We start from the raw sequence: 16,381 nt of genomic DNA on the forward strand, positions 1-16,381 counted from the left end.
GAAAATAAACAAGATCCAATAAGGATGTTGACCTTCACACAAAGATAAATGTCAGTTTAAAAAGCTGCCATCTTGTCAACCCAGACATTTTTAAAACAAATAATATTGTGACTCTGCCACTGATCTTCTGTCCTGAACCTTCCACTGTAAATGGGCCCCAAATAGGAAATCTTTCATGTGAGGTGCAAGCAGAGTATTGCAGTTTGCTTTCTGAGGTTTAGTCTCTGTGTGCGTGCACATTGCAGGAAAATGGGGTTTGCCAGTACGGGGATACTTGCAGCAAGGATTTTTGTCGTTACTGTTGGCTATTTCCATCACCATTTTTGATGGAAAATCCCATTGAGGGATCTTGTAATGCAAATCCAGTTTGCGCTACCGGAGGATTCAACTTAGCACTGACATGGGGAACCAGGAACAGTTGTAGTCGGGAACATGTCCAGTGTTGTTCTGGGTGGTAAGAGCCCGGCGCCTGCGAGGGGACCCCCAGGAGCAGCCCCCTGGGCACTGTCCTCTGCCAGCATGGGTGCAGCCCCTGCCCACAGCATTCCTATCCAGCAAGGCGCTGGGTTAAATACAACTGTGACCCTTTCCTAGCTTATTCAGGTGGGGCCTTTCAATCACTGGAAACACAAGCAGCATCTGCTGTAATTTGTTCTTAAAGGAGCATCTCTGATGAACCAACATGCAATTTGTTTACAAACAAAGAACGCCCACTTGTTTCTAATTACAAGGTTTTCCCAGTGCCAATAATTACTCCACAGTATGCTCATTTTATACAAATAGCCACTTCTTCATATGTATCTTCTGCAGGCTTGGAACCAACAATGCTCTGATCTGTTGGACAGATGATTTTCATGCTGCTGATAGAAATAACTGTAGACTAGACAAGCCTGCACGCATGCCCACAGCTTGCTAATCACACTGGTGCTTCCCAGGCTTTTTGGATCATGGACCATTCTTAAATACCGGTTTCTCACCAATCACCGTTCACCCAGCTTTTTAACTGAAGTTGTGATTCTGCAAATCCACTGTGCTTCGTGGGTTTGGGCAGTACAGAGAACTGAGCTGCAAGCCCTAGGGGTAGGAGTCCTGACTTCTGGACTTGTAGTTTTATGTTCTTTTTACTGTATGGTCTGTGTGCTGGGGTGGGCGCCTGGGATACTTGGTAGTTGACTCATAGTGAATTCATGGAGCCATATTGAAGAAGAACAGCCAGATAGCTACAAAAATACATTCAGTGCGAAGTTAAATAATGTGCGATAGTCTGGTTGACATTAGCCGGTTGGTGATGCTTTTGGGAACCAGTGTGTAATTCAACAGAAATCTCCTCTTCCACAAAGCCCAGTGGTGGACAGAAGCTGGGGTCATAATGTTGTCTGTGGCAAAAACATCAGAATTGGCAGCATTTAGGAACTGCTGATGAACTTCAGAGTGGGATGGAGGAGACAGCCAAAACCATGAGAGAAATGAAACTGGGAGATGTCCCTTCCCGTAAAATGCTTAAAAAACCCCAAACAACAAAAACAGTTGATCTAATGAAGCTCAGTGATGAGGATATTTTAAGTTAGATATCAAGGAGCTAGGGAATTGTGACCTGCATCAGTGAATTAAATCTTAAAATTTACCTGTTGTACCTGAGCTGGTGTATATATATATATATAGAGAGAGAGAGAGAGATATCTATATAAGCAGTCTTAGCACTCTGCATTCAGTAATACCTGTTCAGTCTCAAACTCACAGGCATATGGGGAAAATGCAAAGTGCAATAAATTGCATTCTGCTTTTAATCATGGCTGGTTTTGGCTAAATTTGGTCATATCAAATGCATTTTGTAAGAGAAAAGGAATTTTGAAGTTTCTTTTGGGATTGATATAAGTTTATTAATCTCGTAATATGAGCCCTAGTTTTCCTAAGAAGGAAAAATCTGCTCTGTAAATACTTCCTCTGAATGTCACCTGAAATTCTCCTTCTCTGCTTTGTGACATGTATCGAATGGAAGGAAGTAATCAGAGCATTTTTTTCACACATAAAACAGTGACGTTTTTAACTTTTATGATTCTTTCTCTGGCTGTGGAGGCTGCAACCTGTGAAAGTGGGCATGGATCAGAGCGCTTGGTATAACTGGGCTGAGTTTAGACAGGTGGGTGGGTTTGTAATCAGCAGAGTGTACAGCTTGCTGTAATCAGCAAGCTCTGAATCTTGGCAGGTGTTGAACTTGAGATAACTTCAGGATGGTTTCCTCTGAATTTCGATCTTGTGCTTTCACTACATGCCTTAGCGCTCCCTGTCATAGGTCAGGGCTGTTCACCCTCTTTCCGATGGGGTTCGTCACAAGCTGCTTCATCTACTTCTGTGGTGCTGTTGGATCTTGGCAGGCAGGAAGAAGGAGAGGAAGATGGTGCAGCATTTCACAAATGCCTTTTAAAAGATTTAATGACTTCACAGAGTTGTAGTTTTGGCTTTGGAGCACTGAAGGTGGTTGCTGGGAACTGGTGATCGGTCTTTGCAGCCACAGAGAGATCATGGAACCATAGAATGGTTTTGGTTGGAAGAGACCCTTGAGATCATCGAGTCCAGACAACTCCCGTGTCCTGGATATCACTTGAACTGCAGAGTGCTCATCAAGCCTTCATACGTGTTTCCCCAGGTGCTTTGAAGTAGACCGAGGCTTAGCTATTTTGTATGATAATTTTAGTCTAAATTGGTTCAGTCCAAAGCTGTTCAGAACAAGTTTGGGCAGACTCGAAACAGTTCACCCATAAGAAATCGAAGTTGAAGCTGAGGAAAACATAAAAGGCAAATTTAAGAAGGTTGCTTTTTTTTTTCCCCAAGCCTCAGAGTCCTCAAACATGACCCCTTTGTGGTTAGTAATGTTGGGAGGTGGGAGCTCTTCCACTGTCACTGGATCCACCATGTTTGTGTTGCACGGACGTGGTTAGTGGAGAAGTAGGAAAGTAAAGCTCAGCACAGAGCTGGGAGTTGCGTTACACTTTCCAAAAGTCTTCATCTCTGAGCAGGAAAGCCCCTAAAGACTGTTCATACAGGACTCTGGGAAGAATATGGCCTTTTCTGTCCAAATCAGGAGTCATCAAAGCACGAGCTTATGAATGGGATTATTTGGCAGGACACAGTGAAGGCAGCAGTTTCCTGCTTTCCTGCATTGGAGCTTGGATGGTATTACAGTGGAATAATTTTAACTACAAACTAGAAGTTTGTGAGTTTCTTCTTAAAGAGCTGGGCATGGACCTGGGTGCTGAACACCGTTTACTTGTACAAGGACAAGTAGAGAAAAAAGTATTTTTCCTGTGATCCACTAACTGCAAACTTCTGGCCTGTGATAATACTTTCACTGTTGACGGTGTGCTTATGCACTATGTTTTTATATCTATGTATTGAAAAATTACATACATTTAAAAAAATATTTGCACATGATTTCTCTCTGGAATGATAGCTGATAACCCTTGACTGTGGAGCACAGACATTTGTCATTAAATGATTAAAGGAACTTCCAAGCATTACACAATTTTATAAAAATTAAAAATGTGGAAATGGTTTCAGTTTAATATTTATGTTGCACTTATTAATAATTTTCTTCTTGGGATTTAGCTGAAGTATAGAAACAAAGGCTCTCAAATATAGATGGAAGTTAAATGAATGACCAGAATTGTTTGACAGGTATTTTTTTAAGGAGACCAATTTAGACAGAAGTCTGGATTGTTGTTTGTTTTAATTGCTTTTTTGCCTGTACACTTTCTGTTGTATTGCCTTGTATACTGTAAATCTCAGTAGCATTTTCTTTTTAAGTCCTATTTAAACTGGTTTTGCTTCTGTCCAAAGACTTAAACGCATGGAATTTTTTATTGTACAAGAATCTTTTCAAGACTTTTATTCCTGCTATATTTTTCTTCAGTTGTTGCCTGCTGCTTTTTCAGTTATTTTAACTGTTATTTTTGCATTAGGTGCTGATTTAGTTTTGTTCTCCTTGAGAGGGTCCTTTCATAATAATTGTGAAAAACAAGAGTGTATTTTGGAGCAAGTCCATATCCAGTATATGAGGTTTCTATAGTTTCCCCATTTGCTTTGAATAGATTTGTTTAACAGTATAGATTTTTAAAAGGTAAGTAAAACATCTGGAGTTTTTGTTGGCATTTCCCTGAGAATGTATTTCATGGAGCAGAGAGTTGTATTAGATATGGTGTTATCCAAAGCCCTCGTACATGGCTGCAGCCAACCAGCCTTCCTGCAGGCTTCTGCAAAACATGAGTCAGGTTCTTCTTAGTCTGTAGTCACTCCAGAACTTCTGCACAGAAGTGCAGTCTGTGGATATTTCTGGATAAAGAGGATCGACTCCACTCTGTTCTTCGCAACCATCATCAATCTGGGCTGAGGAAGCAGTGAGGAGCCTGGTAGAGACTTGGCAAAGCCTCCAGACCTGTGGGGCACCAGCCAAGGTCTGGTTACTCACAGAGTTTGTCTCTGTTCCAGGCTGCTCTGCAGCTCTATAGCGTGCTGCCACGCAGATGGGAGAGCCACCACCCAGCTTGGTTTGGCCTCTTGGGCTCCAGGGTGAGCTTAATCCTCGTCTTAGAGCTTACCTGGGGAAGGAGAGAGTCACCCAACACTTTGCTACTCGAAGGCTGGGGACCTGTTCCCTGTTTCCCCTGCTCATTTCCTGAAGGAACGTGAAGGAACAAACCCTTTCGGTTGCTGTGCTGCTGACTGGAAGAGGGCCAGGAAACACACCTGGACTCTGGTCACCTCCGCTGCCTGGTCTCTCTGGTACCACGGTGGCCTCCGCCAGCTTGTGCTCTCTGAGGATGCTGCTTGGGCACGGCTGAGAGGGCTGCACGCACCACGATCCATTCCCAGCCAGCAGTATGGACAAAGTGTCACCGTATTTGACTCCTCCGCACCAAATGCCGTGCCCACAGTATTGTGCCTTCAAGCTACATCCCAGAGCAGGCAGCGCAGTCTCAAGCTGTAAAAAATACCACTTCAGTGGCTTGTAGCACAGCCTTCATATTATCTCCGATATTTTGAACCAAAACCCTCCCTTGTATCCCCAAATAATCATGCATTAGTCCCGCAGGGTTACCAAATGTGGCCCAGAGGAGATTCATGGCCAACTGGTGTGCAGCACGGTTGAGGCCTGACCAGGCAGTTTGGGTTCAGGTTCAAAGAACAGTCCTTGGCCCTTTTTCTGTACCGGTGTAGCCTTGGTCATGTAGAGCCATCGCTTCGAGCTCTTAAAATAGGGATAAAATTTCAGTTTATTAGTGGCACTAAGCATCCGAGAACAGGCAGATACTAGAGGTCAGCCTGAATGAACGTGGTGGCACCTCTTGTACTTAAAATCCTGAGCATCTCCTTAACCTCGTTACATGAAAGTAAGTCTCCTGCTGATTGCTCAGTAAGTGTTTTGTTTTCTCATTACATGCCTTTGCTCGCAGATGTGGTTCAGTCTTTTAGAGAACATTTTAACCTCCGCAGCAAAACCTAAGCATCTGCTAGCTCAAGACTGCAACTAAACCGATTGCATCTCTAAGCTGTGCGGACAGTTTTATTTTGGAGTGAGAGTGCTTTATCTTGATATACCTTAAGTAAATAAAACACCCTTTGTGCTTTCGTGAAGCCGAAGAGGAAGAAGGATTTGCATACAACACAATATTATCACTGCAGTTGTCAACTGTTTTCTTTAATGGAAATTCAAATCAGGTAGCATAAAACGGTTTGTCTTAAAAATCTTTGCCTCTCTTATGCTTCAAAATCAAATTCAGTTTTACTGCTGGCATCATTCTGCTCTGGAAAATTGTGAGGGGTAGTCACTTGTTAATTTAGAAAGAGAAGGGTGGGTGGCTCAGACCTCGTACTTGCAGGATCTGCTGTGGTCCCTAGCACAGCATGGTCTTTTAAATTGTGGTTATTATTTTTTTTCTTCATTTGTTTGTTTAATAGAGACCCGTATTCTAATTCTGTTTGCTAGCTTGTTTTCAAATCTTTTGGTGGAACTGTGTTGCAACCTAAAATAGACTGTCCTGCAGTCCTTGCACAAAAAACAAATGTGAAGCAAATGCTAGAACTGCTCCCAAATGTATTGTATAAACTCAGAATTTCTTCATTACCACTTAATAAAAATTGTATGAGAAAAATAACTGTACTCAAACATTTAATTACTTATTTTGCCCCAAACAGGTTAGGTGGTGGCCCTGATGATGCCAAGGAGATTATGCAGCACAAATTCTTTGCTGGCATTGTTTGGCAAGATGTATACGAGAAAAAGGTACTTATACAACTGTTCTCCCAAGGTGAATTGTAACTGTGGGTACGCTGAATGTTTCAAATTTTGTTGTCCTCTGTGAGGTACACAGAAGTCCTCCACGAAAGAGGTTTGCAATTGTTTTTAAGAAGGCTAAATCGCTTCATGCTTCTTAAAATACTGTAATCGAATTACTTTTGAACCAAAGCTTTTTTTTTTTTTTTTTTTTTTTGCAATGAGAGGTGTGTATCTCAATGAGATAATTGTTTCTGTGACTGAATAAATAGGATGTAACCAAAATTGCTTCCAAATTTAGAAAGTATATAAGCCTTTAGAATGGCTTTTCCCATGAATTCTTGTTGCCATTCCTTGCTGTCAAGTGACATATTGCTTGCAAGACCAGGAGTTCTTGTTGGCTCCTGAGCATCTGGAAGCAAAACTTCCCAGAAGCAGTAGTGGAAGATGGGCTGATCATTCCCTTTGCATTTTTCTCTCTTGAGTGATGAAATTAGACTGAATTAGGCAAGTGGCTTTTACATCAATCCAAGCCTAATCTGTTGGGTTGTTTTTTTTTTTGGTGAAAGAGGGCTGATGTGAAGTGTCTGCACTTCATGGGACTCCTCACTGGTTTTCCTCAAGACCTACTAAGTTCATAGGCTTCCCAGTGGGAGCCACTCAAGTTGGACCCCAGTCCTTTCCATATGAGCATGTTTCATCAGTTTTCTGTTCCTCACCGTCCCTTTGTTCACAGATAATTTGTTCCACTCCTCCAAGATGCCCTGCTTCGTGCTTTCACATCTGCTGTCATCTTCTCCCCTTTGATTCTCACCAGCCACATTTTCCTTAACGCTCCCATGAAATGCAGCTGACTACAACCTGGGTCTGGTGATTCCAGGCTCTACTGGTGCCCCATGGTCTCACTCAATCCCGGCCTTTCCTGATTTTCCTCCCTTCCCCCTGCAGCCCCTCGTGATATCAGCTCTCGTTTGCTCTCTAAATACAGTTTAGTTCTCCCTCCAGTTAGTGGGAGCAGTTAAGAAACTTAGCAGAAACTGAGCTTTAATTCTTTGGATTCTCTCAGTAGAACTAATATAATGATCTATTAGCAATGTTTCTGTTCTTAAAGAAATTGAGCATAACACTGCGGGTTTCCATACCATAGCAGGAGGATTGTCCGGTGCCTGTATACAATTACAAAGAGTGCTCCGTTTCCCTCTCTTCTTTCACTTCCTCACAGATTTGCGTGGCTAAAGGGAACTGAAAAATCATAAAGTAAGTTTTTGTGCCTTGAAAGGTTAGACAGAGTTTAGACCTCTGGCCTTTCAAAGCATCCCTTGAGAGAGAGCTGCGTGTAGCCATGAGGGCAGGAGGGAGTTGAATGGAGTTTATTCAGTAAAATGTAAAAAAGTATATCTGAATTATTGTTCTAAACAGGAGGTTATCCCCATTTTCACCCAGCTGGCAAGATGAATACTTGGGGTTTTGCTGGGTTTTTTTGCAGTTCAAGATAAAAAGTTGATAACAGGGCTCAAATGTCTTCAGTGAAGTTATTTGATGGTAGTCTTGCTTCCCTGAATGGAGGAGGAATCATACCAGCTGGAGGCAATTTATTTATCTGTAGGCCTGAGAAAGCCTTCATAGATTGTCCTTTAGAAGTACTGACTCCGATTGTTGTGGAAGCTACCAGGAAATTCCAAATGTTACATATTTTGGAGAAAAGTGCACTAATTGAGTCTATTTCTGACCTGGGTGTATCCAAGGAGGCTGGATTCTGGTTTTGCTCTTGTTCCATTAGCGTGTGCATCTGAAATTAGATGTAAACCATTACCCACTGTAGAAATGTCCATGCTGTGCAAATGAAGAGATTTCAAAAAGCCTGTCAGTAATTGCTGCCTACGTTCTGGGTGGTCCAAAGAGGATCTTGCAGCATTTACCTGAAATGCAGTCTCATGGATAAAAGCTGAATTTTGTCAGCTGCCTAGAGGTGTTTATGTGCTAAGCTTGGTTACCCACTATCTCGATATAATGGTGAATATGTTTATGAATATAGGCTTGGGGTAATCGAGAACACTTACTTTGTAATTAAGCTTTTTGGAAACATAGCTTTGCTTTGAATTATAAGGAGTTTTGAATAACTGGGGTTGTCCCAAGAATTTAAAATATTCATTAGACTCTCCTGGAAGATTATTGTTTTTTGTCTCCGGTGCAAAGAAAGGTGCGATTTAAATTACAGCATTTTGCCTACCCACAAGCAAAGCATACGCAACGAGATTTTAATCACATGGAGTTTTTTCTGGCTTTTTTTGGTCTCTTTAAACCAAGATAAGCCTGTGGGTATCATGCTGGTCTGCAGCAGTGGGACGCTACAGGTGGCACCTCTCCGCCAGTTGAACTGCAGAGCTATTGCAGTGACAGCTTCCCAGGAAAGCAACATATTTACTTGGTAACGCCGGCGTTCGAGCTTTCTGCAGCTTCCCCTCCGTTTCCAGCTTAGCGTTCTGAATTTGACAGCTAGGGGGAAAAAGATGCTCTTGTGGGTGCACCGTAATCTGTCTCAAATTGGTTTTAGCAGATACTAAAGTAAACAGGAAGGTGCTACAGGCAGCACAAGTCCATTATACGTGTGTTGTGAGCTGGGATGTTCCGACGCGGGTGGCTCAGGTCCCCGATCGGCCGGGGGGCACCGCGGGTGCCAGAACCCTCTGGCTTCAGAGGACACACAGAACTTCACCCGCACGCACGGCTTGTCAGAAACACACCGAGGTTCGCTCTAAGGAGTAGGCGGAAAATGGCTATAAGGAGAAAGAGAATAGAGTTAAAACATGAAAGGAAGAATGTTCGTCCTCAACAGGATTTTTATTCTCAATCAAGTCACACCAACATATTATATATAGTGTTACTGACATTATCATGTGAAACATTCCCTCTTCAGTAGCTTCAGCAGGACTGTAAGGCTCAGAGTGACTCGTGACTTTGGCATATCCTGTTTCCTTTTCCTTTTTAAACTCAGGGCATAAAGACCACTTCTAAGGACCTAATTTTTTTTTTTTTTTTTGACAGGAACATTTGCCAGGCTTCTTTAAGCTATCCTTGGGCACAGAAGTTGATTAGTAATTAAAAAAATGATGAATGCATACTATAACTGTGCTCTCTTATAATAAACAGAATTTTTATGTTCCTTAATTTTCAAAAACCTGTTTTAAACTGTAGAATCTTTCTTTGTATTTGGAAATACGACCATATGTGTAGATTACACTTCTTAAAGTGTCTACATTGAAAATGGAGGAGCTTTATTGGACTGTAGTTTGTCAGATGGGACAACACTCTGTTAGGTGCTCTCAAAACAGATCAGAAATATGATCCTGGCGATCAGGAGCTTGAAGCTTAGTGCTTTTCTTATTAACTGACTTACCACGCAAACGATTCTTCAGATCTAAGCTGCAGGAAAAGCTGGGGGTGGGGAAGAGGTGTTTTGTACACTCAAGATGTGCTGATTTTTTTCCAGGTAGTGATTTCTGTCAGTGTCGTTCTTATTTCTGGAAGAACAGAAGTGCAAGTCTCGGGGTCACTGCTTAATTTACCGTTTGCCTTGATAAACCTTTCCCTGCAGTTTCAGCTTGGAAGCCGTTTACTTCCTCAATCACGCTCCGAAATTGTTGCCCGGTGTGGCTCAGCGCTATTAAAAGACGGCCACGCTTAACCCCAGGGGTGGGCGAACTGCAGCCCAGCACTCAGCCCTATTACATGTCCTCTGCGGGAGCACTGAGAACGGTGTTTACATTCTGTTTGTGCAGCGGGGAGGTGAGCGAGGTCTGAATCCCAGCTCCGTTGCCCTCCAGAATTGTCCGGGTTCCAACTGGGTGCATGTGTAGGCACCCAGCCCTGCGTCCCCGAGAGAATATTAACTCACCACTAAGCACGCTCAAATTTTTTGTAAGCACTCCAGATTTTCTTAAGTCAGAGTTGATATCAAACTGCTGCTGGGGACCGGGAGTATAAATGCCTCGTGTCGCTGCTGCCTTGTCCTAAATTCTCCTGGGTTGGTCAGAGCTGCATGGGCACAGTAACTCCGTAGCCGAAACGTTTTTGTGAACGTTATAACCTTGTGGTGTTACACAAGTCTAGCTGATCAGTTTGGTATCACTGAGCGTCTTTCTTATTCATTTTCATCCTCCTCAAGCATAAATCTGACCAGATGCAGTTGATAATTGGTATATATGGTTGAAGAAATGTCAGGATTTTAGGTTTTTCTTTGTGCAGTTGAATCCTAGGAACAATATTACTTAAAAGCCCCATAAATAGAAGTGCATACCTAAACAAATACTTTTTACTGTATATGGTTCCTTCTTTATGAACTGGCGTTATTTAAACTTATTTTAGGAATTTAGGAAAAGGCACTGTAGCTTATAACTCCATTTCAAATGCTCCCTGTTTTAAACAAGAAACTGCAAGAACCTGTACATGGACGGTAATTTTTTTTTTCTTTTCATAGCTTGTACCTCCGTTTAAGCCACAAGTTACATCTGAAACAGATACAAGATATTTTGATGAAGAATTTACGGCACAAATGATAACAATCACTCCTCCTGACCAAGGTAAAGTTTTCTCGAATGTTGCCCACTGTGTTCTCCCGACGACCAGAAATAATTTGCTGTAATGTTAGCTGGTCTCTTTAGATCATGTGAAAAAGCATCAGTTTAAACTTAGTGGTTTTCCATATATGTATTTGACCAAGAAGCTGGTAAACGGATGTGAAACTTTCCACGTCTTTCCAGTTTGGGAAATGAAAAACCTGTTGTAGGAGATCATCAAATGATTTGCACTGTTGTCTTTTCCAAGTTTGCATATTGCCACTGGAAGATATTTCTTTTCCTGAGTTTTGCACGTGTACATCTGCACACACACCGTGTGTGCAAGCAGTCAATTGAGTATGGATTAACATCCATACTCAATGAAAAAGTATTTTATTTTCATGGAAACGGAGCATGTTTGATGCTCTGAAACAACAATTTCCAGAAATTCCAAAAAATGAACATGGATTTAAGCAGTGCAGCTCCTAGCAATTTTAAGCGGGCATCCAAACAACTATTTACGTGCAACAATCAGGATCTTCTGTGGTGTCCATTTAATGGGGTGAGATTTAAGAGTTCCTGTTTCTTTGTCCTTTCCAGTTGTGGAAGTAAAAGGCGACAGTGAAATTTTCTGAAATAACTTTACCGTGCATTATCTTATTGTTTGTTAACGTAAAAAGGTACCAAATGTTGTCTACTCGTTTTTTCATTTTTCAGATGACAGCATGGATTGTGTAGATAACGAGAGAAGACCTCATTTTCCTCAGTTCTCCTATTCAGCCAGTGGAACCGCTTAATGTTTTGCAATGTTTTCCCATTCAGAAACAAAACAGACTGCATTTTGGGGACCTTACTTCAATGGACACTAGAGAACTTTCTATATTATCTGAATTACAAACTGTGTTTGTATTACGATTTAGATGAATTTGTAGGAAGCCTCACAGATTCTGTATTTAAAACAATTCTTTGATGCATTTTTGAGAAGGAAAACAAATCCATTCTTAAAGTGTTACGTCAAGGCTTTTATGCTGAATGACCATAGATTTTTAAGAATATACACCAAAACTGTTTACTTTAGAAATAACTAAGGTATTCAACATATCAGCAACTCTGACCAGAAAATCCCCTTATTTTATTTATTTCATACAGTTCATTATCTAAATATAGAATCTGCACTCTGAACAATTAGATTTATATAGGAAGATGTAAGACTTTAGTAGCTAGTGCAATAATATAAGCAACAAAGTGAACAAACTCTGGAGGGTTACAGTTCAAACTCATTTTGGACAGCAGTGAAGTGTCATCCAACTCCAGAAAACCAACTATAGGAACAGCATTAATGGCCTCAGTGAGGTAAATCAAAAAACAAAAGTTATTTTTGTTATAACATCTGCTACAAGACATTACATATCCAACAGAATCCAGTGGAATCGCCACATCGTACAGATGAGTATTCCATTCTAGACAGTGCGTTTAATGATTCTATTTGCGTAGAATTTAGGAATACTTCAGAGGATTGGCTTCTCAGAACCCAGAAAATGCTTGATTTACCAATCTAATATGAGATGCAACAATGCAAAATCACCCACTTTCACCACTGTATAAAAATATCATGCAGATCTAAGTGAGAAATCATCTTAATGAGTGAGTCAACCAGACAAAGTACACTTTGGCACTGAAGTAATGACTTGTTGCCGCTTTTTTTTTATGAAAAGGTATATGAATATATATAAACACTTAATGATTTTTTGCATCATGCCAGATTATTTCTTCTTGAGTGTGCATTAAAGGTATCAGCCAACAGTTCATGGTGCCTTCTCACTCTTGAAAATTCACCTTAACAGTGTTTCCCATGTATAAGAAAAAACTAGGTTGAAACTTCATATGTTTTTGAATAATAACGGTGTTCAAAAAGTGAATTTTTTTTTTGTTTTGTTTTTCATTTTTAATCTTAGTGGAAAATCCCCCGCACCCTATTTTTGTTGTATCATGTTTCTTTGTAATTTTCATAAAAGCAGTCTTATTCTGTCTCTGCTGTGGATGAATTTATTCCATTGTAGGTTGCGTTCTCTTAAATTGCTTTTTTTTGTTTTTCGTTCTCTTGACTGTATAAAAAATGACATGTACTGCAGTTAACTAGCATTTAATTTTTTTATTTGAAAGGGAGTATGTTATGAAAACCCTCGCTTCCCCTTTTCATCAGAAACTGCTGTTTCACAGAGAGCCCATAATCTTGACCTTTTTTTTTTTTAACAACATTCAACTCTAGTATTTTTACTCATGATATGAAAGTTTCCCTCCAAATACTTAAATAAAAATTGCTTTAACAAGTTAGGTTCTTATTTCTTGTGGTAGGAGCCTTCTGAATTTGTAGAGATGCAAAAGTGCTCCAGTTTCTCGAGTCTGATGTGAGTGTCATTGAAGGATTTAGGCTTTTCTCCCTCCCCTCAGTTGTTTCATCTCTGTGCCGATCATTATGCAAAGATAATTTTGGAAGATGTCTGTTAAAAGAAATACACCCTGTGCCAGAAATAGTTTGTCTCGAGGTGTATGAGGATGGGTCTCATTTGCTCTCGTCCTTGTGCCGGTGAGATTGTGTTGCTGAGGCCCTAATCCTCAAAGGTGTTTCTATTACAGTCACTTGGGCCAGTGTCCAATATAAAATTCTGCATTTTCCTTTCTTGGGACTAATATTATTCACTTCTAGGAGGTAGTTATACATGGCTGGAACGTCCTTTTTCAAGAAAGAATACAGTGAAAAATACAGGAACGTCCAAGAACGCTGCAGTATGCTTCAACCGAGCACAGAAGTTGCAACTACAGTAAGTCGTTAAATGTACAAAACATTTTTTAAGTTCAAGGAATCAGCTGTAATTCCCAGTAGAATTTACTGGACATTGTGTGCAAGGAGGGAAGGTGAAAGAAGGGATCTGCCTCTGCAGCGGGTACCTTGCGCTGATGCTGGACAGACTGTCCCGTTCTGCAGGTCTGATCTCCTGCTCTCTTTGCTTTGCATCCAAACCTTCAGCTGCGTTTGCAGCCAGCCCGGGAACGAAGTCCAAAGAACTCTTCTGCAAGTCTACAAGCCCCGACAAGTTCTCACTCTGTGCATCCAAATAAAGGCAACATGAACGAGCAAAGGTTACCAGAATCTGCCCCAGGAAAATCCGGTCTTTCAAATGCAGGGACACGGACTGGGTTATTCTCTTGAGGCTGATTATGTCTCGGAACAGTATTTTTCTGCCAGTTGTTGCTAAAGGGTGTTTGTTTTAATTCCCATATATAAAATGGAACGCAAAAACCAGCCAAAAAAGTCTGGGGATCTTAGTGTTGTTAGCAACAGTGAGATGTGAGGACCACACCTGAACGCAGGGTCTCCTGCATATTTTCCTTCATTTTGCCTGTGATTATTCAAAATGCCTTGCCTGTTGTTTGTAATTGAATGATTACCAGCATTACAGCCGTCTAACTGCAAATGTAAAGCATGTTCTTGAAATTTTGATTTAGCAGTATCCATCACTGTTAGCATCCTCTTGTGTCTCCCTACCTATCACAAAAGTCTGTGACCTGAGCATTATTCACCTCAGATTGCTTTTGTATTATATATGCAAAGACTGCTTAAATCTTGTGCATTCCTTTAGTTCTTTTATTTGGAACCCCCAAACTCCTCTGTTTTTGCAGCCAAAACCTCCTCATTCTTCATTCTGTCTTTGTCAAATGTCACCTTGCTCTGGTGTCACATGTTGCAGCAAAGAGAATGCATCCCAAGTGCTACAACGGAACAAATGCTAAAACATCTACCTGCACAACACTGCTAGTATATACATATATACATATATATATGTATATATTACAGCCCAGGAACTCAGTTGAAAACTAAAATTGGGAGAAAAATGGGAACGAAAAAAACCCCTTCGCAAGTCAGTAACGTGCAGTTCTCTGTGCCCACAATAAAATAAACTGCTCTTCATTTTTCTTTCTACACCGTCACCCCTCCGGAAGGGAACCTCCACCTGCTCTCCAGCCGCAGGCCTCAGGTATCTCTTCTGCTCTTTGAATTTGCCTGTTTTCCGCCTGAGAAAAAAATTACGATAATTTTCAGAGGCTTTAGGTAAAAAAATTCCTTGATTGTTTGAATTTAGTGATCTTTGCCTTAAATGTAGGATAATTTTCTTGTCTGTTACTTTGGATTGCTCACATGCATTTAACTGATGAGTACGAGAATACTGTATTCTTCATGTTCTTAAGTGTTTGGGGTTTTTTTAGTCTTCGCGGAGAAATTACTCTGCTTTTTAGAGAGCATGTCAAGTCAGATTTTCATTTCCAATAGCAGGATTTAGTATGGGGGTCCCAAATCAGAGGTCAGACTCTAATTTTGGATGACAGTTTCCACTCCAAGGAGACAGAAGCAGCCTCATCACGTAAAGTGCCTGTGAGTTGCGTGGGGTTTCTGCCTGGAAAGTTTGGGAAATTACAAGTTGGGAGGAAGGTTTGATTTGTTTCACTCTATGTGAAAGAGCTCCAGTGGTAAAAACACATTTGAAGAAATGGGCATATGTAAAAGGATCTTGTTTTTTCAGCGTTGCAAATGAGTGTGTTTGTCTTCCACTTTTAGCTCAATTTTCTTAATAACAGGGAGGTTAATTGCCACTAGAAGTAAAACGAAAAGAACACACAGTGCCTATAGCAAATGGGAGCTTATTATCCCCAGTGCAGCTGAGTGTACAGACATTTGGTAGCTCTGTCTAATGGAACATATGTTGCATTCTAATCAGGTGATGACTGGTTGCTCTGTGTCTGAAATCATTTTAAACAAAAAAGTTGGTTTTACGGTCATCCCTGCATATCACTTTTTTTTTTTTCCATTTTATTTTTAACTGCTGGTCACTATCTTGGTTCTGTGAACATGGTGGGTCATCTCAAGAACCAGGTTAAGGACTTGGTGTGTGACAACACTGCTTCCCTCTCTGGTTTTCAATGTGTTTGTAGCTCGGTTCTCAGTTTCTCCTTCACCAAAGTTTCATGTGGTTGTCCGCCTGTTACTGCTCACTACCTGCTCCCCCAGAGATGGACTTTTGTGAACTTTTTATGTTACATGTAACCTTGGTCTACGCTAGGATTCCGTTTTTATGATGTTTTTCCACAGTTTCTCCATGTCTTCTGTCATACTGCCATAACTTCTTGTGTTTTGCACCTTCATCAGGTCTTTTGAGTTTGTTTCAAGAAGATAATGGCAACACAGCAGTTGCTGTATTTTCTGAATTCTGAGGGTTTCTAAAATGCTGCATATATTTAAAATATTACATAACTTTCACCCCACTGAGATACTAGAATTATTTTGAGTACGAGTGAAAATTATTGACAGAAACAGATGCAATGCCTACCCCAAATGTTGTGATCTTTAGTTATTTGCAAACTCTACCATATCTATTTGCTTGCACTATTATGTTCTTACAGTACTGATGCTGTTGGCCAGAAAACCGTTGTGCAGGACAGAGAAAACCTGTATCAGAACAACAACAAAATAGTGACTGTGATCTGCAGCCCCACTGCC

At 40.9% G+C, this 16,381-nt stretch overlaps 1 protein-coding gene across 3 annotated transcripts in view; it reads left to right on the forward strand.

Moving 5' to 3' along the window:
* The window catches only part of AKT1 (AKT serine/threonine kinase 1), a 73,257-nt gene extending 60,100 nt beyond the window's left edge, over positions 1 to 13,157 (forward strand). For all 3 annotated transcript variants that reach the window (XM_065635657.1, XM_065635656.1, XM_065635655.1), the window contains 3 exons: positions 6,193 to 6,280; positions 10,749 to 10,851; positions 11,545 to 13,157. In XM_065635657.1, coding sequence (XP_065491729.1) covers positions 6,193 to 6,280; positions 10,749 to 10,851; positions 11,545 to 11,624 — 271 coding nt within the window. In that variant the 3' untranslated portion in view covers positions 11,625 to 13,157. The remainder of the gene's footprint in view (positions 1 to 6,192; positions 6,281 to 10,748; positions 10,852 to 11,544) is intronic.
* The last annotated feature ends 3,224 nt before the right edge of the window (positions 13,158 to 16,381 follow it).

Source organism: Caloenas nicobarica, chromosome 5, assembly GCF_036013445.1.
Source record: "Caloenas nicobarica isolate bCalNic1 chromosome 5, bCalNic1.hap1, whole genome shotgun sequence".
In the NCBI taxonomy this organism is placed as follows: Eukaryota; Metazoa; Chordata; class Aves; order Columbiformes; family Columbidae; genus Caloenas; species Caloenas nicobarica.